General features: G+C 43.4%; 1 protein-coding gene across 2 annotated transcripts in view; it reads right to left on the bottom strand.

Moving 5' to 3' along the window:
- SORCS2 (sortilin related VPS10 domain containing receptor 2) overlaps window positions 1-19,419 on the bottom strand; it is a 1,190,324-nt gene that overhangs the window by 11,098 nt on the left and 1,159,807 nt on the right. For both annotated transcript variants that reach the window (XM_073574542.1, XM_073574543.1), the window contains exons 22-25: window positions 16,225-16,337; window positions 11,716-11,841; window positions 8,606-8,705; window positions 776-878 (exon numbers count right to left, since the gene is read on the bottom strand). In XM_073574542.1, coding sequence (XP_073430643.1) covers window positions 776-878; window positions 8,606-8,705; window positions 11,716-11,841; window positions 16,225-16,337 — 442 coding nt within the window. The remainder of the gene's footprint in view (window positions 1-775; window positions 879-8,605; window positions 8,706-11,715; window positions 11,842-16,224; window positions 16,338-19,419) is intronic.

Genomic DNA, 19,419 nt, shown 5'->3' with positions numbered 1-19,419 from the left:
AATCATTAACTGATCTCTTTTGAAAAAAGCCTCTGATTCTATAGACTTTATGCACAACCCCTGCAGCAATGCTTGAATTGTTTACCTATATATAGGTAAATTTGCATTGACTTGTCTGATGGTCAGTTTACAAATGCTTCCACAACCCACATAGCTGTTTCCATGCTTAATTCTACGCAGGGGAGATTACTACATACTGGTTATACAATGAACACAATGATAGAAGAATCAGTATGCAGTGAGCTCTTCAGCTCCCACTAGTGGTGACTGCAGGCAGCCAGGATGTTTTCATTTAAAAGGTGACTGTCACTAGTTTCATGCTGCCTGGTCTGGGTGCAGCAATAAAACGGATAATAGACACCCTAATTATACCACTGGATTACTTATTGGATTGTACACGGTAGTTCTAAAAGAAAAAAAAAATGTCTTTTTCCTGCAGGAGATGAAGAGTCTCCTTCATCGGATTTAACATCGGATTTCCTTTCCACTTTGGAGGATAATTTTTTTTTTCCGCAGCAGTGCTTTGGAATCATAAAGGGATTGACAGGCTTATCTTTTAAAGGGCTACATAACCTTGTTAATGGTTTGAATGACTAAAAGTTTCTGACAGGTTCTCTTTAATATAACTGATCACCCTGATTGGGTATAAGCGTAAGAGAAGCTTAAACTCCTTCAACAGACAACTCCTTCAACCTGTGCCATTCACATCTGCAGGACTGAAGCCGATCCGTATCGGACTCCGATATCACTGAATCCATCCATGGATGTAACTTGCCTCTTGAACTTATATAGGATGAACGCTCCGACCGCTACAAGACAGACGGCGAAGATGATCACGATTGCCCAGTAACCTCCTGTTCTTCCAATCGCCCCCGACTCTGCAGGAGAAAGAACAATATGTGGGATAAGGAGAGTGCACCATAGTTGGGGTAGAAGATTTGGGTTTGTATGTTTATCCCGCTGTGTCCTATGTGTAATAGGGCATCTGTATCACAGTAGAGGAAAAAACCCATTCATACTAAGAATTGAATTCCTGGAAATCACCAGAAAGCCTTTTTTGCTGTTCACAATCACCGATGACTTTTAGGGAAAAAAAAAAAAATACTAATTAGCTCTTGTATAAAAAGAAGAACATTGTCTGTCTAGAGCCACCTGTAGGTAGCCACCTTGTAAGCCAATGTCCGACCTATTAAAGAGATGTAAAAAAGAATTGGGATGTCAGCTAAACCAGATGCCCGGAGTTTTTGCACCTCTTTGGTACAAAGTAGGGTTTTAGTTAGCTGGGTGACAAGGTGCAAAACCTCAATAACAATGAAGTCTACAGATGAGTCTTTCTGATTTGGCTGATGTCACCAGTCATGCTTCAAAGCTCTTTAATGGATCGGACACTGACTTATGGGGTACTCTCTAATGTAGTAAGGTGGCCCAGCTTTGGGGGTGGTCCCCTGTTTACCGCAAACAGACGACACAGACACGAGACTGAGGCAGATTTCGGGTACAACAGGTCCGAGTTTATTGGCCGTCCTCCTGACGACTGCAGCAATACACCACAGCACTTCCACAGCTCTCCGTATTCAGGCCCGGGTACCTGCACCTTCCTTTTGTCGTAGTGACATTCCTCGCGGCTCTTTCACTGGGGCTGCCCTAGGCCTATCTACCGCCAGCGTTTCACCGGTCCGAGATCGTCGTCAATTTGGTACCCCCGGGGCCTCGTCTGTTCTGTGGTTCTTCGTGTCAGGGCCACCCCCCTGACTTCTTTTCTCCTCAGTCCCCTAGTTGAGCTCTCCACTACTGTTCGTACTCCTTCACTGTCTCCTCTCCTGTCGAGCTCCTCCCAGGACTGGAACTTTCTGGAACCCTCTCCTGTCCTATTTATAAACTTCCTGGGCTCCTGTCTCCCACGCCCTCCATGACTAACGGTTTCTAAAGCCATAAGCTGCTGTCAAGTCCTGTACTCACGCTCCCCCCTGCCATCTTGTGGTCAAACTAAGATACTGCACTCATTCTACACTTTTCCCCAGCTGTTTCCCTTCTGTCATTACAAACATCTGTCTAAAGTGCACAAACCGTCCCTTTTCCCTACTGACAAGGCCGTCCATCAGGTCACCTTCCCCACACTCCCCCTTCCTTTGTCTATTGTTGTCACCGACAATCGTATTCCTTACCTTCGTCATCCTGAAGCTTTTCCACAGTCTGTTGTCGGACCGGTTGTTGGGCCAAACCCGCCATATGCGGGGGCCGAACCAAACCGGGAGCACCATGCCTACTGCTACTCGCCGGCGCGCACGCCACATGACAACTTCTTTCAGGTTGGCTAGGTCCACCCGGACTACTCTACGACGTGTACCTTCCACTACTCTGCCCTTCTGTCAACCTCAACTGCCTGGAACGCCATGACCGAGGCCTTACGCCTACCAGGTCATCGTCAGCATCCGCCTATTCTTCTGGGGTGTCCGTGGTGTCAGGGACCTGGCTTGGGACCACTGTCTGATTCCATATCTTTCATCTCTTTGTCCTTCAATTTAAAAAGTCATGGTCGGCGTCTTCGTCACACATACCTCGTACCCGGGACCTGTTGCATATTTCTTATGCATATTATACATTAAACCAACTTTTGTATAACCAGATTTCACTAATAGCATAAGTAACCCCTTTTTTTAAAACTTTTTTCTTTAAACCAACATTTCAAAAACAAAACAGGAATACTCCCCCTTCCTTTAACATGAGCACTTTCCCGTATGCATCTCCGCTGTGTCAGGAGAAAATAACAAACAAAACAAAAAAAAAAAACATTTCCCTTATCGTGGACGTAAAACTGTCCTGTAGGCTGCACAACAGTGCACGACAATCCCGGTAGTCCGGGCCATCTCCTGATGGCCGATGTTCTGCCAATTCAGCAGGGAGCTCCACAGCTGTGAAGTCCCCAGGATACTTGAGGTGTCTCTGTGAGTCCTTTTATGGGGGCTCGTAGTCTTCGGGGTAGGCGACCACTGCAACAACGTAGTAGCCGCGGGGACAGTACTCCTTATAGTAGGAGTCCAAGTCTCCCTCCTGCAGAGCCCGGCCGTGACGGATTGAAGTCACATTCAGGTACACCTTTTGAACAGTGGCGAGGTCCCGGATGAACCCATAGCCCTTCTCCACATTTGTGTATACCAGCCGCCCGGTGGACCGTGAAGCCGCCATGCCAGCCTCTCCTTTCTCATGGAGCAGCCCCCTAGATCTCCCGCTCTCTGGCCTTCTTTTTCTCAATGACTTGCGCAACCCAAACGGAGGGTCCGGTGTAGGCCGCAGAGTCCGGTGGGCGGGTCGCGGTCGTGGTCGAGAGTGGAGCAGAGGTGGCCGCAGATTCCAATGAGTAGGCCGCAGCCGGCTCCAGGAGTGAAGTCGGAGTGGCTGCGTGGGAGGCCGCAGCTGGAACCAAGGCGGCTGCGGGCACCAGCAAGTCGACCGCAGTCAAGGCCGCAGATGGGACAGCGACCGCAGATGCCGGTGAGTCAAAAGCGGCGGCTGGCGGTCCGATTACAGCAGTGACCGGGAGTGGGGCCGACGTGGCGACAGGCCCCGATGGATAGGCCGCCGCCGGAAGATGGAGTGCAGCAGGGGCGGCCGCGGTTTGGTTCCGCACCGGCAACACAGTAAGAGGACCATGTAGTCGTCCAGAGCCGGGGTCACCGAAGAGTGAGAAGTCGGGCGGGGAGGCCGAGGGCCGGTGTCGGGGCCCCGAGGCCTGTCCGGAGCACGGAGCGCGGGAACGGGATCTGCCTGGGGTGCCGCCGGCGGGGCAGGAGGAACGCTCACCTTCCTAGGCGCCGCGGTTCCCAGCAGGCTTTCCCACCGCTCCTTCCCCAGCCGTTGGTCTTCACCCCGCCGTCCGGCAGGGCCAGCCTCCATGCTTGATGGTTCCGCGAGGAGGCTCCCTGGGCAGGTCTCCTGATGAGACTCGATCTCCTGGCTCCACCACCATTCCAGGCATCCGAGGCCACGACAGCTGCAGCGTCTCATTCCGTCCGGTGTCCAGTAGCTGAATGGCGCCAAACAGCTACGGCAGGTCTCTCCACCCCAGTTCTTGGGTGGGGCGGTGGTCGGCTTCTCCACCCATCTTCCAGGGTCTAGCATGAGGGGCGGTTGTCTCCAGATGTACACCGCTCCCCCCAGGGGCGGATTTGATATAGCCCAGGATCGTCCAGTCCAATTAGAAATGTCGGTGTCTGGTGACAGAAACAAGTCCCAAATTTGTAATCCACAAGTAAAGCAATTCAAGTCCTTTTGATTTCTTCTGTCTCAGGCTTGCCGCTGAAGTTGAAGTATTGGCGGTGGCGATCCTGCCGACTACGCCAAATGTAGTAAGGTGGCCCAGCTTGGGGGGTGGTCTCCTGTTTACCGCGAACAGACGACACAGACACGAGACTGAGGCAGATTTCGGGTACAACAGGTCCGAGTTTATTGGCCGTCCTCCTGACGACCGCAGCAATACACCGCAGCACTTCCACAGCTCTCCGTATTCAGGCCCGGGTACCTGCACCTTCCTTTTGTCGTAGTGACATTCCTCGCGGCTCTTTCACTGGGGCTGCCCTAGGCCTATCTACCGCCAGTGTTTCACCGCTCCGAGATCGTTGTCAATTTGGTACCCCCGGGGCCTCGTCTGTTCTGCGGTTCTTCATGTCGGGGCCACCCCCCTGACTTCTTTTCTCCTCAGTCCCCTAGATGAGCTCTCCACTACTGTTCGTACTCCTTCACTGTCTCCTCTCCTGTCGAGCTCCTCCCAGGACTGGAACTTTCTGGAACCCTCTCCTGTCCTATTTATAACCTTCCTGGGCTCCTGTCTCCCCGCCCCCCCATGACTAACGGTTTCTAAAGCCATAAGCTGCTGTCAAGTCCTGTACTCACGCTCCCCCCTGCCATCTTGTGGTCAAACTAAGGTACTGCACTCATTCTACACTTTTCCCCAGCTGTTTCCCTTCTGTCATTACAAACATCTGTCTAAAGTGCACAAACCGTCCCTTTTCCCTACTGACAAGTCCGTCCGTCAGGTCACCTTCCCCACACTCTCTCCAGACCCCAGATCGTAATAAATGTAAGACGTAAAAAAACAAAAACAACTAATACCCCCAACCACCACCACTTAGCTCTCCTGGTGGTCTGCTGCTCGCAACCACCAGTCCGGTCCTCTTTTTTCTGTTGTCGTACCGCAATTCCATCTACTTCACTATAGACCAACACTTTCCAGCTTGGTCACTACACGTTGTAATGTTGCGACATCACCTCATGATCAGCAGTGATTCCCAAGGCCTGATCATGGCCGGAAGTAGTGGCCTATATTGAAGAGGCCAAATATGTGATGCGTGATGGCAGAAAGAAGAGCACTGGAAGGCGGGAAGCTGGAGATGTGAGACGATAGACGAGTATTAGTTTTTTTTTATTTTACCATTTTTCAGCCCTAAATGGTTCACCAAAATAGAGTCCAGGCCTTTTTTTGTGATTTGTGAATCGAAATGCAAAGTGATCAAATTTGTGTGGAACCGCAAATTTCTGGAAATTCGCCTCCAACTAGATCCTTAGCTGAATGATCCGCTCATCTCTAGCTATGATACTTATCTATTAGTAATGGTCACAAAATCACGTTTACATATTTGTTAAAATAAAGAAAAAGTGGACAATCCCTTTAAAATTGATAAAAAAACCCATCCACACAACATAAATTTCCTTTATCCTAATGGAATAAAACACAATCAAAAAGACAAATTTAAATAATATTGGTACTGCTGCAATCCTACTGACCTGAAGAATAAAGCTACCTTATCGCTTTTAAGATACGGTGAACAGCATAAAAAATACAATTCCTGAATTGTTGGTTTTTGCTCATTTCATCTCCAAATATCCGAATAGAAAGAGATCAAGAAATATTACATGCCCGAAAATGGTACCAAAAAATATCAACTTTTCCAGAGAAAACAAGCCCTCACATGACTTTGTCAACAGAAATATAGAAAAATTATAGCTCTCAAAATATTATGATGAAAACTTTGCTTTGTAAAAAAATATTTTTTTCGTGTGTGATATTAGCCAAAGATGAAAAAAAAATCTAAATCCTATATAGCTGCAATCACACTCATCCGAAGAATAAAGTCGTCCAATCACTTATAATGCATGTGGAACAGCTTAAAAAAAAAATAAAACCAATTCTTCACCTGCTGTTCATTTGTTCATTCTGCCTCCCAAAGATTGCAATAAGGCTCAGCTCACATTTATCCTGCACTCTGCCCTGAGCGCTTACACCGGGGTTTGCGTGTAAGTCTCTGAAATATGTGATTAAGACAGAATCCCTTTTGGAAGATTTCCTACTGTATAATGAGGCAGATGGAGAACCTCGACAGCCTATCCTATGATCCAGCGGTGTCAGTCGTATAAAAGTAAGGTCGGTCACAGTTTTGCGCACCTCTGAAAAGGACACCTCTGAACAGTGTCAATATGGAGTCCAGAGTAACTCTGCTGCCTCATTGTCTTTTGGAGAAGTAGATCAAAACCCCAATGTAAGTGCTCAGCATAGAGCACAAGATATAGGTGATCCAAAATGTTCCCAATAAAACCTTCACATCATCCACAAAAAAGCAAGTCCCCACTCAGTTTCGTCATCTGTCAATGCAAATATATGGGGCTTCCACGTTCCTGGTAGTGCAAAGACTCTGGAAAAGGGCTCTGGTGCCCCGCCCTCCAAAAGAAATCCAGCGAATTCTGTGCTCCCAAGTCCTAATCCACCTCTCACGTCTGAACCCCACAATGTGTCTAAACCATATTTAGCGTCCACATGTTTGGCACTTCTGTAGCGATGAGAGCCTGTTTAATTTTAGGGTGTAACATCCACTGCTGCTGGTTTGTGGAAAACAAATGTGGAGTCAAAATCATCACTACACCTGTAGATAAATTCAAAGAGGGGTGTAATTTCCAAAATGGGGTCACTTGAGCAGGGATTTTGCTCTTCTGGCACATTTGTTCTTCAAGAGTCAAATATATCTCCTACCCTCCCAAAGTCTCGCCATGTAGCTAATCTGTACTGTACAGCCACATATTGGGTATTGCCGCGTTCAGCAGAAATTGTGTGACACATTTTGGTGACATATTGACCCATTTCCCCAAGCAAAAATGTAAAATCTGGGGCTAAAACTAAATTTTTGTGCTAAAAATGTAATTTTTTTTACTTCACTGCCCAATGGTAAAAATTTTTGTGATACACTTGTGGCGTCAAGACAACTTCACCCTTTGATGAATTCATTCAGAGGTGTAATTTGTAAAACTGGGTCACTTTGGGGGGGGTTCTTCTGTTCTGGCACCCCATGGGCTCTGCCAATGTGGCATGGCACCCGCTAACCATTTCAGCAATACCTGAACTCAAATATGACGCTTCTTCCCTTCTGAGCTTTGAACTGTGCCTTAAAAGTTTTTGATCACATATGGGGTATTGGCATACGCAGGACAAATTATGTAACAAATTGTACCATTCATTTTCGCCCAACCTTTTGAAAATTAAAAAGATGGGGCCAATGCAACATTTTAGAGGAAAAAAATGGTAATTTTCCATTTACTCATCACATTGTTATACAATTCTGTTAATCGCCTGAGGGTTAAAAATGCTCACTACACCCCTAGATGAATTCCACAAGAGGTTTAGTATCCAAAATGGGGTCACTTGTGGGGATTTCAACTGTTTTGGCATGTCAGGGGCTCTTCAAACGCGACATGTCATCAATCTATTTTAGCCAAAATTGTGCTCCAGAATTCCATTGGCACTCCTTCCCTTCCGAGCCCTGCTATGTGCTCAAATCGTAGTTTTGCACCACATATGGAGCATTAGTGTACTCAGGAGAAAGTGCACAACAAATTGTATGGTCCATTTCACCCAGTGCTTTTGTGAAAATGAAAAATTTGGGGCTAAAACAACATTTTTGTGGGAAAAAGTAAAATTTTCATTTTTACCTTCCGCATTGCTTCAAGTTCTGTGATGCACCTAAAAGGTTAATAAACTTCTTGAATGCGATTTTGAGCCCTTTGAGGGGTTCACTGTTTAAAATGATTTAGATTTTTGGCATATTGTAACTCAATGTCACTTCAAATGTGATGTGGTCTTTAAAGAATGATTTTGTAAATTTTGTAAATGAAAAAATGCTGATAAACTTTTAACCCTTCTAACTTCCTGACAAAAAAAAAATGTTTAAAAAATGTTGCGGATATAAAGTAGGCATATGGGAATATCTATTTGTGTGGTATAACTAGCTAATTTAATGGCATAAAAATTAAAATTTGAAAATTGCGAAATTTTCTATTTTTTTGTCAAATTTTCAATATTTTCATAAATTAACGCAAATCCTATTGACAAGGATTTACTACTAACATGAAGTACAACATGTCATGAAAAAAACAAACATTCTCAGAATCGCAGGGATATGTTGTAGTGTTCAAGGGTTATTACCACATAAAGTGATACTGATCAGAATTGTAAAATTTTGCTTGGTCAGGAAAGTCAAAACAGGCTTGGGGCTGAAGGCGTTAAATGAATTAACCCTAAAAGTGACAAATATGTTTAAAAGGCAATGAAAAATAAGCTTACCTGATTCAGAATCACTTAACGTTACCAAAACCCAAAATCCGCCTCTGAGGAAGAATGTGATATTGTGCGCACTCAAGGCCTGTCTTATTACTGATATCCTCTAAAGGAAAGAAACAAAGAAAATGTAAATTCCAAGGTTATTGTCAATTATTTTTATGTGTCATTTATTCCAAGGCGCTGTATACATAGGTAATACTGGGGATAATGAGCGTAACACATACTGTAAGATAATGAAGACAAGTGCTAAAAATTTGGGTGTACAGAGTAACAGACTGGTATACAGTGAGAATAAGGCCCGCCCCCGAGGACTCTCAATCTACATGGAAACAGGAAACTGCTGGTAGAAGATGGCTTTCTAAAAATAATGAGGCCCGATTCATCAGTGCATTTCCTCCAGTATTTTGGTGTGAATACCGCTCAGTTAGTGACTTGGTAATTTTCAACCAATTCATCAAATGATTTGCTTGTTTTTTCAAGTCGCTTTTTGCAATTTAGTTACCGGTAGTTTTCTGATTTTTACATCAATGTGTCTTTTCTAGATGTTTCACAGCCTCATAATTTGGTGAAAAACCTATTCCAGCTCCGACCCCGGAGTGATTTTATGCGCACCAGTTAAAAAGTCGCATTTTTCAAGACATTTTGCAACTTTTTTTTTTTCACTAGACCGTTGCAAAAAAACAGTCACAAGCAGAAAAAAAAAAACAATTTTTTTTCTTTGTGCCAAAATGTATGAACCACGTGCCCCATTTTAATGAATTTCATGCCAAAAACATCGGCGAAAACCGAAAATCAAAAAAAGAAAAGTGACTAAAAAAAAAACAAAAAAACTGCAAATGATGAATCCGGCCCATGCTGTATGTTTTCAGCTTGCAGTGATAGTTTTGCCTTTATAGGAGCAGGGACACCCTCCTATAATGTCCCATATTAATATGAAGCAACATATTTTTTTGGAGAATCATATTTGTTACCAGATACTTAAAAAAAAAAAAAAAGGAAAATAAAAAAAAATAGAAAACATTATTCAAAATACATTTCAATTATTCTGAAGTCAGATAATTCCTGGATTGGAAAAAAAAAATATTGAAAGGAAGGAAATTAATTACCGCACCTATTGTACCATTTTAATTAAATTTATTTCCAGCCTTTCTATATCTTCCAACTTTCAAAAATATTAAAAAAAACAAAAACTAATATAAAAGCCATAAAACAAAATAAAAAAAAAATGAAATTCGCATTATTATTCTTATTATTGTTTTGAAATGTGGACGTTGATCGATGATGATGTATTAATTAGTTATTCAAATACAGATTCATTATTTCACATCTTTAATTAAATTTACTGTCAGACAATGGGCATAAAAAAAAATAAATCAGAGCAATCACGAGGGTCTGTAAAGCAAAACGTTAATACATCCATTCATCTTTCGGCAGATAAGGGGACGATTACCTGAGTCGATATCATACTGTCGCTGAATTATAAATGCTTTCAACTAACCACATTATTTCAGCAACATCATTATACAATCAAAATATAATTACGACAGGATCAGAAAAAAAACAAAGCTTCTAATATATTCATCCAGTTATCAACAACAAGCGTTCAATTAATCTTCAGTACAAAAGACGGTAACGAGTGCGGTATACAAATGAGAAGAGCGCAGCCCGCATATATAAATCCCAGGCTAGCGTGCTCAGTATTAATGGCTCGTGCCAACATTTCATTTCCCTCTACGTTCTGGAATACAAAGCTTTCAGGATAACAGTACAAAAGAAGTAACACTAAATATTTGAGCTTCTACTTTATTTTACAGTAAATTGATCCAAAATTTACAGCTGATTAATTTTGCATAAAATTTTAGGATAATCAGTTCCATGTATATATGAGGACTAACAGTATACCTGACTGTTATGTGACTTGTATTCTGCATTTTTCATCAGTTTTTCCCTCTGCAGGTTCTCTCTCTAATTTTCAGTTGCCTTTGAGCTAGTGGGTGGAGACTAGCTGCTATGATGTCGCAGAAATTAGGACTTCCTGCTTATTTCTCCATGTAGGAGACAAATTCAGAAGAAGCAGCGTAGAGGACATCATACAGCAGTACTGAGCAGTGTAGCTGTGCATCCAGTTCTGAGATGAGATAAACACTTACTAGAAAGCAAAAGTGCAATCTATCTCTCTGCCTCCCTCTCTCACTCTACCCCACCATTGTTATACTTCAATAGGCATCTGCAATCTGATCCCTCCAGTGATCTATATATCCATCTTTTCTAGAGCAAGGTGGACTTTAACAGATTTTAGCATAAATGATGAGTTCAGGAAGCAGGGGTTGGAGGAGAAGAAGTGGATGACAAATAATGAAAGAAGCATATTACAAAATGTCTTACATTTATGCAAAATTTGTTAATAGCTCTCTTTTTTATATGGATGCCATACACAGCTATGGCATTAACTTCTTAAATACCGACTGCCTGAAGCCAACACTTTAGGGCGAATAGGAACTTATTGCATACTGATTCTTACTGATACTATTGATAACAGTACGTGCCCTACACCGTTTCCCCCTTTAGTCATTAGACGCTTTTTCGGCAATATCACAGACTGCCTTTACGAGCTTACACAGACTTGTCTTAGGTGCCTCCAACTCAGATGACAGGAAGCAAAAGAAGATCCTTCAAGAAATCATGATATATATTTTACAGACAAGGGGCTGGAAAAAGAAAGAAATGTATTCAATGGATTTACGGAGGGGGGGGGCTACTGGAGATAAATTGCTTATGTAATGTAAGACATATCTCCATCAGGGGCAGGATGTTGTATTACTAACCTAACATGCCAGTGTTATATGTCCAGCTGCCCGTATTGAGGACAATCCCATTCTCTGGTCATAGATTTCTTTCTTCCCCTCCATTGGCCTCGTGATGCATTACAATCAGCAATTTACATTCGCTCGTCGGCAATTTTAATGCATTTGGCCAAGAAATATTCATGTGGTAAAAGCGAATATATAACAAACTGTGATATCTCCGAGGTCTGTCGTTCTCCCCAGGTCAGTGATGGGTGGAGGCTTCCCGGGATTGTGGACAGACTTACAGTACGCGTGTCTATACCGTACCTTGTCGGTGGGCACGCTTCTCTTCCTCTTCGGCTGATTTGTAGGCGGTAGAAGGTATAAGTCAGCCGTGGTCGGTAAGCCTGGCTTCACCACTGTCACAAGCGTTTGCTCAGGAATATTCGTTTCCTGGAAAAAGAAGAAGAAAGTGGGTTATTTTTCCATCATCTAGCTAGAAACAAGTGGAGGCATGAGCAAAAAAAGTAACAAGGAAAATACATATTTTATCACACGTCTGATAAATTTACAGAAACTATAAGGAGTCTTATTCCTCCTAGTAGAGACCACAATGCTCTATGGGAAAAAGAAATGCAAATTAGCTCTCTATCAAGAGGAAGAAAGCTGGATCTGTGGTGCCACCTCTCCTAGACCAGGATGATGTCATTTAAAGAGGTTGTCCACTTGATGGACCAAAATCAGGAAAAGCACTAAGAGTACTGAGAAAAGCATAAATAATAACTACACTAACTAATGTTGAGGTCGGTTTCCTTAGTCCCATCATGTAAAATGATTCTGAGGACCACCATTGACAGGAATGAAGTGATGAAAGGTTTAGGAGGAATATTGCTCCGTCCTACAATGCCATTTTATTATTTTACAATACTGACATTTACAATTAGACTTCATCCAAATTGCAGAGTCTGTTCAGCGGCACACAGTCTCTATGGGTCCCAAATATGGGTCTTAAATGGGTATTCCCATCTAAGAAAGCAATGGGATATATTATTACATTATGACTGATGTGGACCTGACCTTAGAGATCCCAAACGATACTGAGAATTGAGGGGGTCCCAGCACCGGTGAAGTTTTAAATCCCCTTTTAAGCAGTATTTGCACAGAACTTGGCAACTAAATAGAAAATGGTGTTGATAGATGGAAACTCATTTTTGTCACGTTAGCAGGAACAGACATGCTAATATCCTGGAGCGGATAACTTAAACCAGTCTAACGGCGCAGTTAGATGGCCGTGTAAATCGGACCGAGATCAGACTGCAGTGCACGGACTGGCCGGTGGCTCTCCCAAGCTTAACAGCTTCATGTATTTCTATGCAGCTGGTAATCTTGGGTCGGGAGAGCCGCAGGTCAGTCCATGCACTGTGGTCCAATCTCGGTCGGATTTATATTGCTGACTGACTGCACCCTAGTATTGACTGTTTTTACAGTTGCCTCCAGTTCGGCATACTTACCATCTTTTCAACAATAGCATCTGGGAGGGGAATACAATTTTGACAGTAGCTACGTCCCTTCTGAAACCACTGTCATTTCCCCGCCTCTCCACTCCACGTCACCCAGTTCCAACTGCCCATCTCCTGCATCTTAACACTCATTCTTCTCTTCCATTCCCAATTTAAATTCATTCCTCAACTCCCTGAATAAAGGAACCTCCTAGAATAGCCATTTTCCTCCAGGTTTTTTTTTTGCAGGTTTGACAGAGCACGGAGATTTGTTGCCTCTTCCAAGAATCTCAGAAGAATCCACTTATTCTGGGAGCATCTTGGATGTTCCAGTAGAGCTGGCCAGTATGAGTCAAAGTAATCCTCTGTGAGCTAAAGCTATGTTCTCATGCCCATATCAGGCTAGAGAGAAAACGTACAGTGCAATAGGGTCTTATCCAGGTTATACAGCGTGGGTAAACATATGGTATGGTCACCTGGTGGGGCTGTTATGGTCACCTGGTGGGGTTGTGTGTGATGCAACCACTAATAATCTATATATGCCTTAAATTGTCCATCATCCACTTTCGTCTGGATGTCCCCGAATCCCACGATCCACTGCGCCACACCGGAAGTACGCCGACTGCCATTTTGGAACACCCAAGTGATGCCGCTCGGATCCAGGCCGCCGCTGCGATCACGAGACGTGAAAGGAGTGTAACGAGGGGGTATAACGAGAGGGGTGTAATGAAGGGGGTATAATGAGAGGGTGTAATGAGGGGGTGTAATGAGAGTGTGTAATGAGAGGGATGTCGCCGCCGTACCCCCGCCAGGACTCACCACCTGACTACACGCGCCCGATCCCGCCGCTGCCTGCCCACCCACCTCCGTGCAGTCACAGCCAGCAGGAAAGACCGCGGCTTGAGGTCTGTGCTGGAGATTGGGTGCGGCCACCCTCTGGTGGTGCCGCACACCCTCTCTAGCACATGACGCAAAACACCATCTTTCCTGCCGGCTGTGAAAGGGGTGTAACAAGAGGGTGTAATGAGGGGGCAGTAATCAGAGGGATGCCGCCGCCAGACCCCCACCAGGACCACCGCCTGACTACACGCACCGGATCCCGCCACTGCCTGCCCACCCACCTCCTTGCAGTAACAGCCGGCAGGAAAGACCGTGGCTTGAGGCCTGTGCTGGAGATTGGGTGCGGCCACCCTCTGGTGGCGCCGCACACCATCTCCAGCACAGGCCGCAAAACACTGTCTTTCCTGCCGGCTGTGAGAGGTGTATCGAGAGGGTGTAATGAGGGGAGAGTAATGAGAGGGATGCCGCCGCTGGACCCCCGCCAGGACCCACCGCCTGACTACACGCGCCGGATCACGCCACTGCCTGCCCACCTCCGTGCAGTCACAGCTGGCAGGAAAGACAGCGGCTTGAGGCCCGTTCTGGAGATTGGGTGAGGCCACCCTCTGGTGGCGCCGCATGCCATCTCCAGCAGAGGCTGCAAAACACGGTCTTTCCTGCCGGTTGTGACTGCACGGAAGTGGGTGGGCCGCCACCCCCAGCGCCACAAAGCTGCCCCCATCGTGATGATACTGCCCTCCCGATGCGATAGCATCGGGCACACATCTAGTATGAAGATAACAGCGTCTGCAGCATCCACAGAATAGCAGCAGATAATATACGAGGAGAAGTGGATTTGTTCTACGCTGATGGATTGTAAAAAACAGGATCCAAGCACCAAGGGTGGATAAAAATGGTTTATTGTCAACGTGTTGCAAAATCATTTTTAATCAGATCCTGTTTTTGACAATCCAGCAGTGCAGAACAAATCCACTTCACCTGGTATAACATATGCCCATTTGGACACTCTGTTCCATATTTTTCAGAAAAGCAATAAGACGAGAGTTTTAGGTATCAGCCTTTCAATCCCAAAGATTAAACAAGGAAAGCTGCAAAAAATCTTCTACGTTAAAGCAGTGACTAGCAATGGAAGAGCTCACCAGCCAATACAGACAAAGGATAATGTGAACGGAGTGCTTGGTTTCCAATCAGTCCAGTAGAAAGACTTTAGTGAAACAGCTGGTATCCCTGGAAAAATCACTTTTGCAATTATGTATTTGACATGGCACTATCATCAGAAAGCTGACCAAGCCCCAGAAGAAGCCTTCATTTGTGGGGCGAAACCCTGGTCATGCTACACATGTGTTGTCTGTCGTGAGTTGGCTGCTCTGTGCAATTTTTTTTAGTCGCTGTTTTAATTACTTTTGTGAGTATAATAAATAGCTTTTCACTGCTCATCCAGTGTAGTGGATCCACAGTATATTCTGTTTTATCGGTCGTCACCTGCATTTATCCACTTTACTTCATCTGAGTCGTGACACTTGCAGTTTCTACTGGATTGATTACATGGAAACCAATGACCAATGTTCTGTATTTGTCATCTGTATTCAGTGGTGAGCTGCTCTCTCCCATTTCTACCCAGTTTTGGAACTTAGTGGAGCTTGTTTTACAATTTCAATTGTACAAATGAAATAAGTAACATGTCGCATCAGTTATGCAAATGGCAGCAAAGAATTGATTATTATGGCGTTCATTGGGGTTATTTTATTTATTTATTTTTTTAAAAAAGGGGAATGCCTAAATGGACATGTGAACAGAGCCTGAATACATCAGCAGTGCAAATATTCCTCTTAGGCCGGGGTCACACTTGTGCAAGTCTCTCGCATCAATACCCGGCGCTGCCGCCGGCACTCGGAACCAGAGTGTGTGACTGCATAGAAATACGGCACCGGGTATTGATGCGAGAGACTCGCACAAGTTTCTCGCATCACACTCACAAGTGTGACCCCGGGCTTACCCTGATAGTTTTCTACAGTGTATCATGAAAGGTAAAATGTATCAAAGGTTTGTCTGGAGGTGATACAACCTAAAATTATAGTCTCTCCATATTGGGTTTGCAAGGATTGTCAGACTAAAATATTCCCATTCACTGACAGAAGGCAGTGATCTTGCAAATAAATGGGGAAGAAAGGAGAAGAAAAGTATATCATTATGTAAAGACGACTTGACTGTAAGAGGGATGAATGTAACAATCCGAGGCAGGGATGAAGATCTGGAATCGATCATCGTGATTATACACAGGTGGTGTAAGTCACTGTAATGTATATTACACATATTTTCCTTCTAACCATATTGTCTTGACCATTTTCCCAGTAGCAGAACAGACAGCCGAGTAAATAACGGAAGCGGCACTTCTGTTATAACACGCCAGATACATGAATGCACGGGGCCAAATCTGCTCAACACAAAAACTAGAAGGGAGGACGTCAACATTTTTGCCATCTATATCCCTGTATACCTTGGCTAGGAGTCGAGTTACTACTTGTCCGATGTCTTCTCTCCACTCGGGGATGTTGGGATTATACATGTCCAGGTGTTTGCTGAATACCAGTGGAAGAATCTGGAAATCATCTGAAAGATATGAGAGCCAAGAGCGATCAGTCACTTTACACCATGAGACAGGTCGGAAAGAAACCAAAGTCAACCAAGAACAAATTTAATGGCACCCACCACCCATCATTCTCTAGATTTTCTAAAAAATTCTAGGAAATGGCAAGAACACATTTTTGTCAACAGTTCTAATTTTTGCTAAATTGTAAAAGTGGTGCACGTAATTTATGCTAATTTGCCTTTAAATGGATGCCTTGTTTAGAGGATATTCTTTCCAGGAATGGGGGTACGAGCTAAATGATTGCATATCTGGAATTCAAAGGGGTTGAAACAGCGCCCCGCTGGTCCATAGGTGGTGTATGGTATTACATTAACTTGAATGGAGCTGATCTGCGATACCAAAGAAAGCCCAAGAAGGCACTACTTCTGTAAAACAAAGGCAGAACTTTTTTTATGTTGTCAGAAACTATTTATTTAATAGCTCAGTGATATATTTGAGATTTGGTTGGTGGTTCTTGTTCCCTTGTATCCCAGTGGCAAGGTGGACACTAGGTACCGTAATCAAAAAAAGTAATCCTGTAAGACATCAATCTATCCTATGGAACAGAGATACAAATCAATAAAGGGGCAGGATGACAATTCGGGTAGTAGGACATGGTCAAAACAGGTCGTAGCGCCCAAGGTGGTTAGTAATCCTTAAAGTCATCCTTTCACCAGTTAAAAAGTGATCAGTTTTTCATTCCTGCTCCTCCACTGAGTATTCAGGGTTTTTTTAAAAAATTTTTAACCCCTTTACTCCCAAGGGTGGTTTGCATGTTAATGCCCGGGCCAATTTTTACAATTCTGACCACTGCCCCTTTATGAGGTAATAACTCTGGAACGCTTCCATGGATCCCGGTGATTCTGACAATGTTTTCTTGTGACATATTGTACTTCGTGTTAGTGGTAAAATTTCTTTCATATAACTTGCATTTATTTGTGAAAAAAATGGAAATTTGACGAAAATTTTGAAAATTTTGCAATTTTCCAACTTTGAATTTTTATGCTCTTAAATCACAGAGATACGGCATACAAAAAACTTAATAAGTAACATTTCCCACATGTTTAGATCAGCACAATTTGGGAACCAAATTTTTTTTTCGTTAGGAAGTTATAAGGATTAAAAGTTGACCAGCGATTTCTCATTTTTACAACACCATTTTATTTTTAGGGACCACATCACATTTGAAGTCACTTTGAGGGGTCTATATGATAGAAAATACCCAAAAGTGACACCATTCTAAAAACTGCACCCCTCAAGGTGCTCAAAACCAGATTCAAGAAGTTTATTAACCCTTCAGGTGCGTCACAGGAATTTTTTGAATGTTTAAAAAAAAAAATGAACATTTAACTTTTTTTCACAAAAAAAATTACTTCAGGTTCAATTTTTTTATTGTACCAAGGGTAACAGGAGAAATTGGACTGGAAAAGTTATTGTGCAATTTGTCCTGAGTACATCGATACCTGATATGTGTGAGGGGGAACCACTGTTTTGGCGCATGGCAGAGCTCAGAAGGAGCGCCGTTTAACTTTTTCACTGCAAAATTGGCTGGAATTCAGATCGGATGCCATGTCAAGTTTGGAGAGCCCCTGATGTGCCTAAACAGTGGAAACCCCCCACAAGTGACATTTTGGAAACTAGACCCCCCAAGGAACTTATCTAGATATGTGGTGAGCAGTTTGAACCCCCAAGGGCTTCACAGAAGTTTATAACGCACAGCCATACAATTAAAAAATCATATTTTTTCCACAAAAATGATCTTTTCACTCCCAATTTTTATTTTCCCAAGAGTAACAGGACCCCAAAAGTTATTGTGCAATTTGTCCTGAGTACGCTGATACCCCATATGTGGGGGGTAAACCACTATTTGGGCGCAGGGCAGAGCTCGGAAGGGAAGCAGCACCATTTGACTTTTTTGACTGGAAATGAGATCGGACGCCGTGTCGCGTTTGGAAAGCCCCTGATGTACCAAAACAGTGGAAATCTCCCAATTCTAACTCCAACCCTAACCCCAACACACCCCTAACCCTAGCTCTGACCCTAGCCCTAATGGGAAAATGGAAATAAATACTTTTTTTTAATTTTATTATTTTTCCTAACTAAGGGGGTGATAGCGGGGGGGTTTGATCTACTATTTATGGCGGTTTTTATGTTTGGCAGCTGTCACACGCTAAAAGACGCTTTTTATTGTAAAAATAGTTTATGCATCACCACATATTGAGAGCTATAATTTTTCCATATTTTGACCCACCGAGTCATGTGAGGTCTTATTTTTTGCGGGACGAGTTGACGTTTTTATTGGTACCATTTTCGGGCACGTGACTTTTTTGATCGCTTTTTATTCCGATTTTTGGGACGCAGAATGAACAAAAAAGAGCGTTTCATGAATTTCTTTTGGAGGTGTGCGTTTACACCGTTCCGTGTGCGATAAAATTGATAAAGCGGTTTTATTCTTCAGGTCAGTACGGTTACAGTGATACCTCATTTAGGTCGTTTTTTATGTTTTGGCGCTTTTATGCAATGAAAACAATTTTATATAAAAAATAATTATTTTTGCATCACTTTATTCTGCGAGCTATAACTTCTTTATTTTTTTACTGATGACGCTGTAAGGTGGCTCGTTTTTTTGCGGGACAAGATGACGTTTTCAACGGTACCATGTTTATTCATATCCGTATTTTTGATCGTGCGTTACTGCACTTTTTGTTCGGTGGTTCAATAAAGGGGTTAACTAGTGGGACAGTTTTATAGGGCGGGTCGTTACGGCGATACCAAATATGTGCACTTTTATTGTTTTGGTTTTTTTTATTTTCAAAAAATGAATTTATTAGGGAATATTTTTTTTTTTAATTTATTTAGCGATTTTTTATAAATTATTTTTACACTTTTTTTTTTTTTTTAACTTTATTACATTGTCCCAGGGGGGACATCACTGTCATGTGACAGATCGCTGATCTGTCACATCACAGATCGCTGTGACAGATCAGCGATCTGTCACAGGCAGTGCTGGAGGCTTCCTTATGCCGGCACTTTGCAGGCACTGAGGAAGCCAGCTACCTGCAG

This window comes from Dendrobates tinctorius, unplaced genomic scaffold (assembly GCF_039654945.1).
Source record: "Dendrobates tinctorius isolate UK_male_01 unplaced genomic scaffold, ASM3965494v1 ptg000039l, whole genome shotgun sequence".
Classification (NCBI taxonomy): Eukaryota; Metazoa; Chordata; class Amphibia; order Anura; family Dendrobatidae; genus Dendrobates; species Dendrobates tinctorius.
Note: the sequence above shows the minus strand (reverse complement) of the source record. Positions and strands in the feature narration are given on the sequence as shown.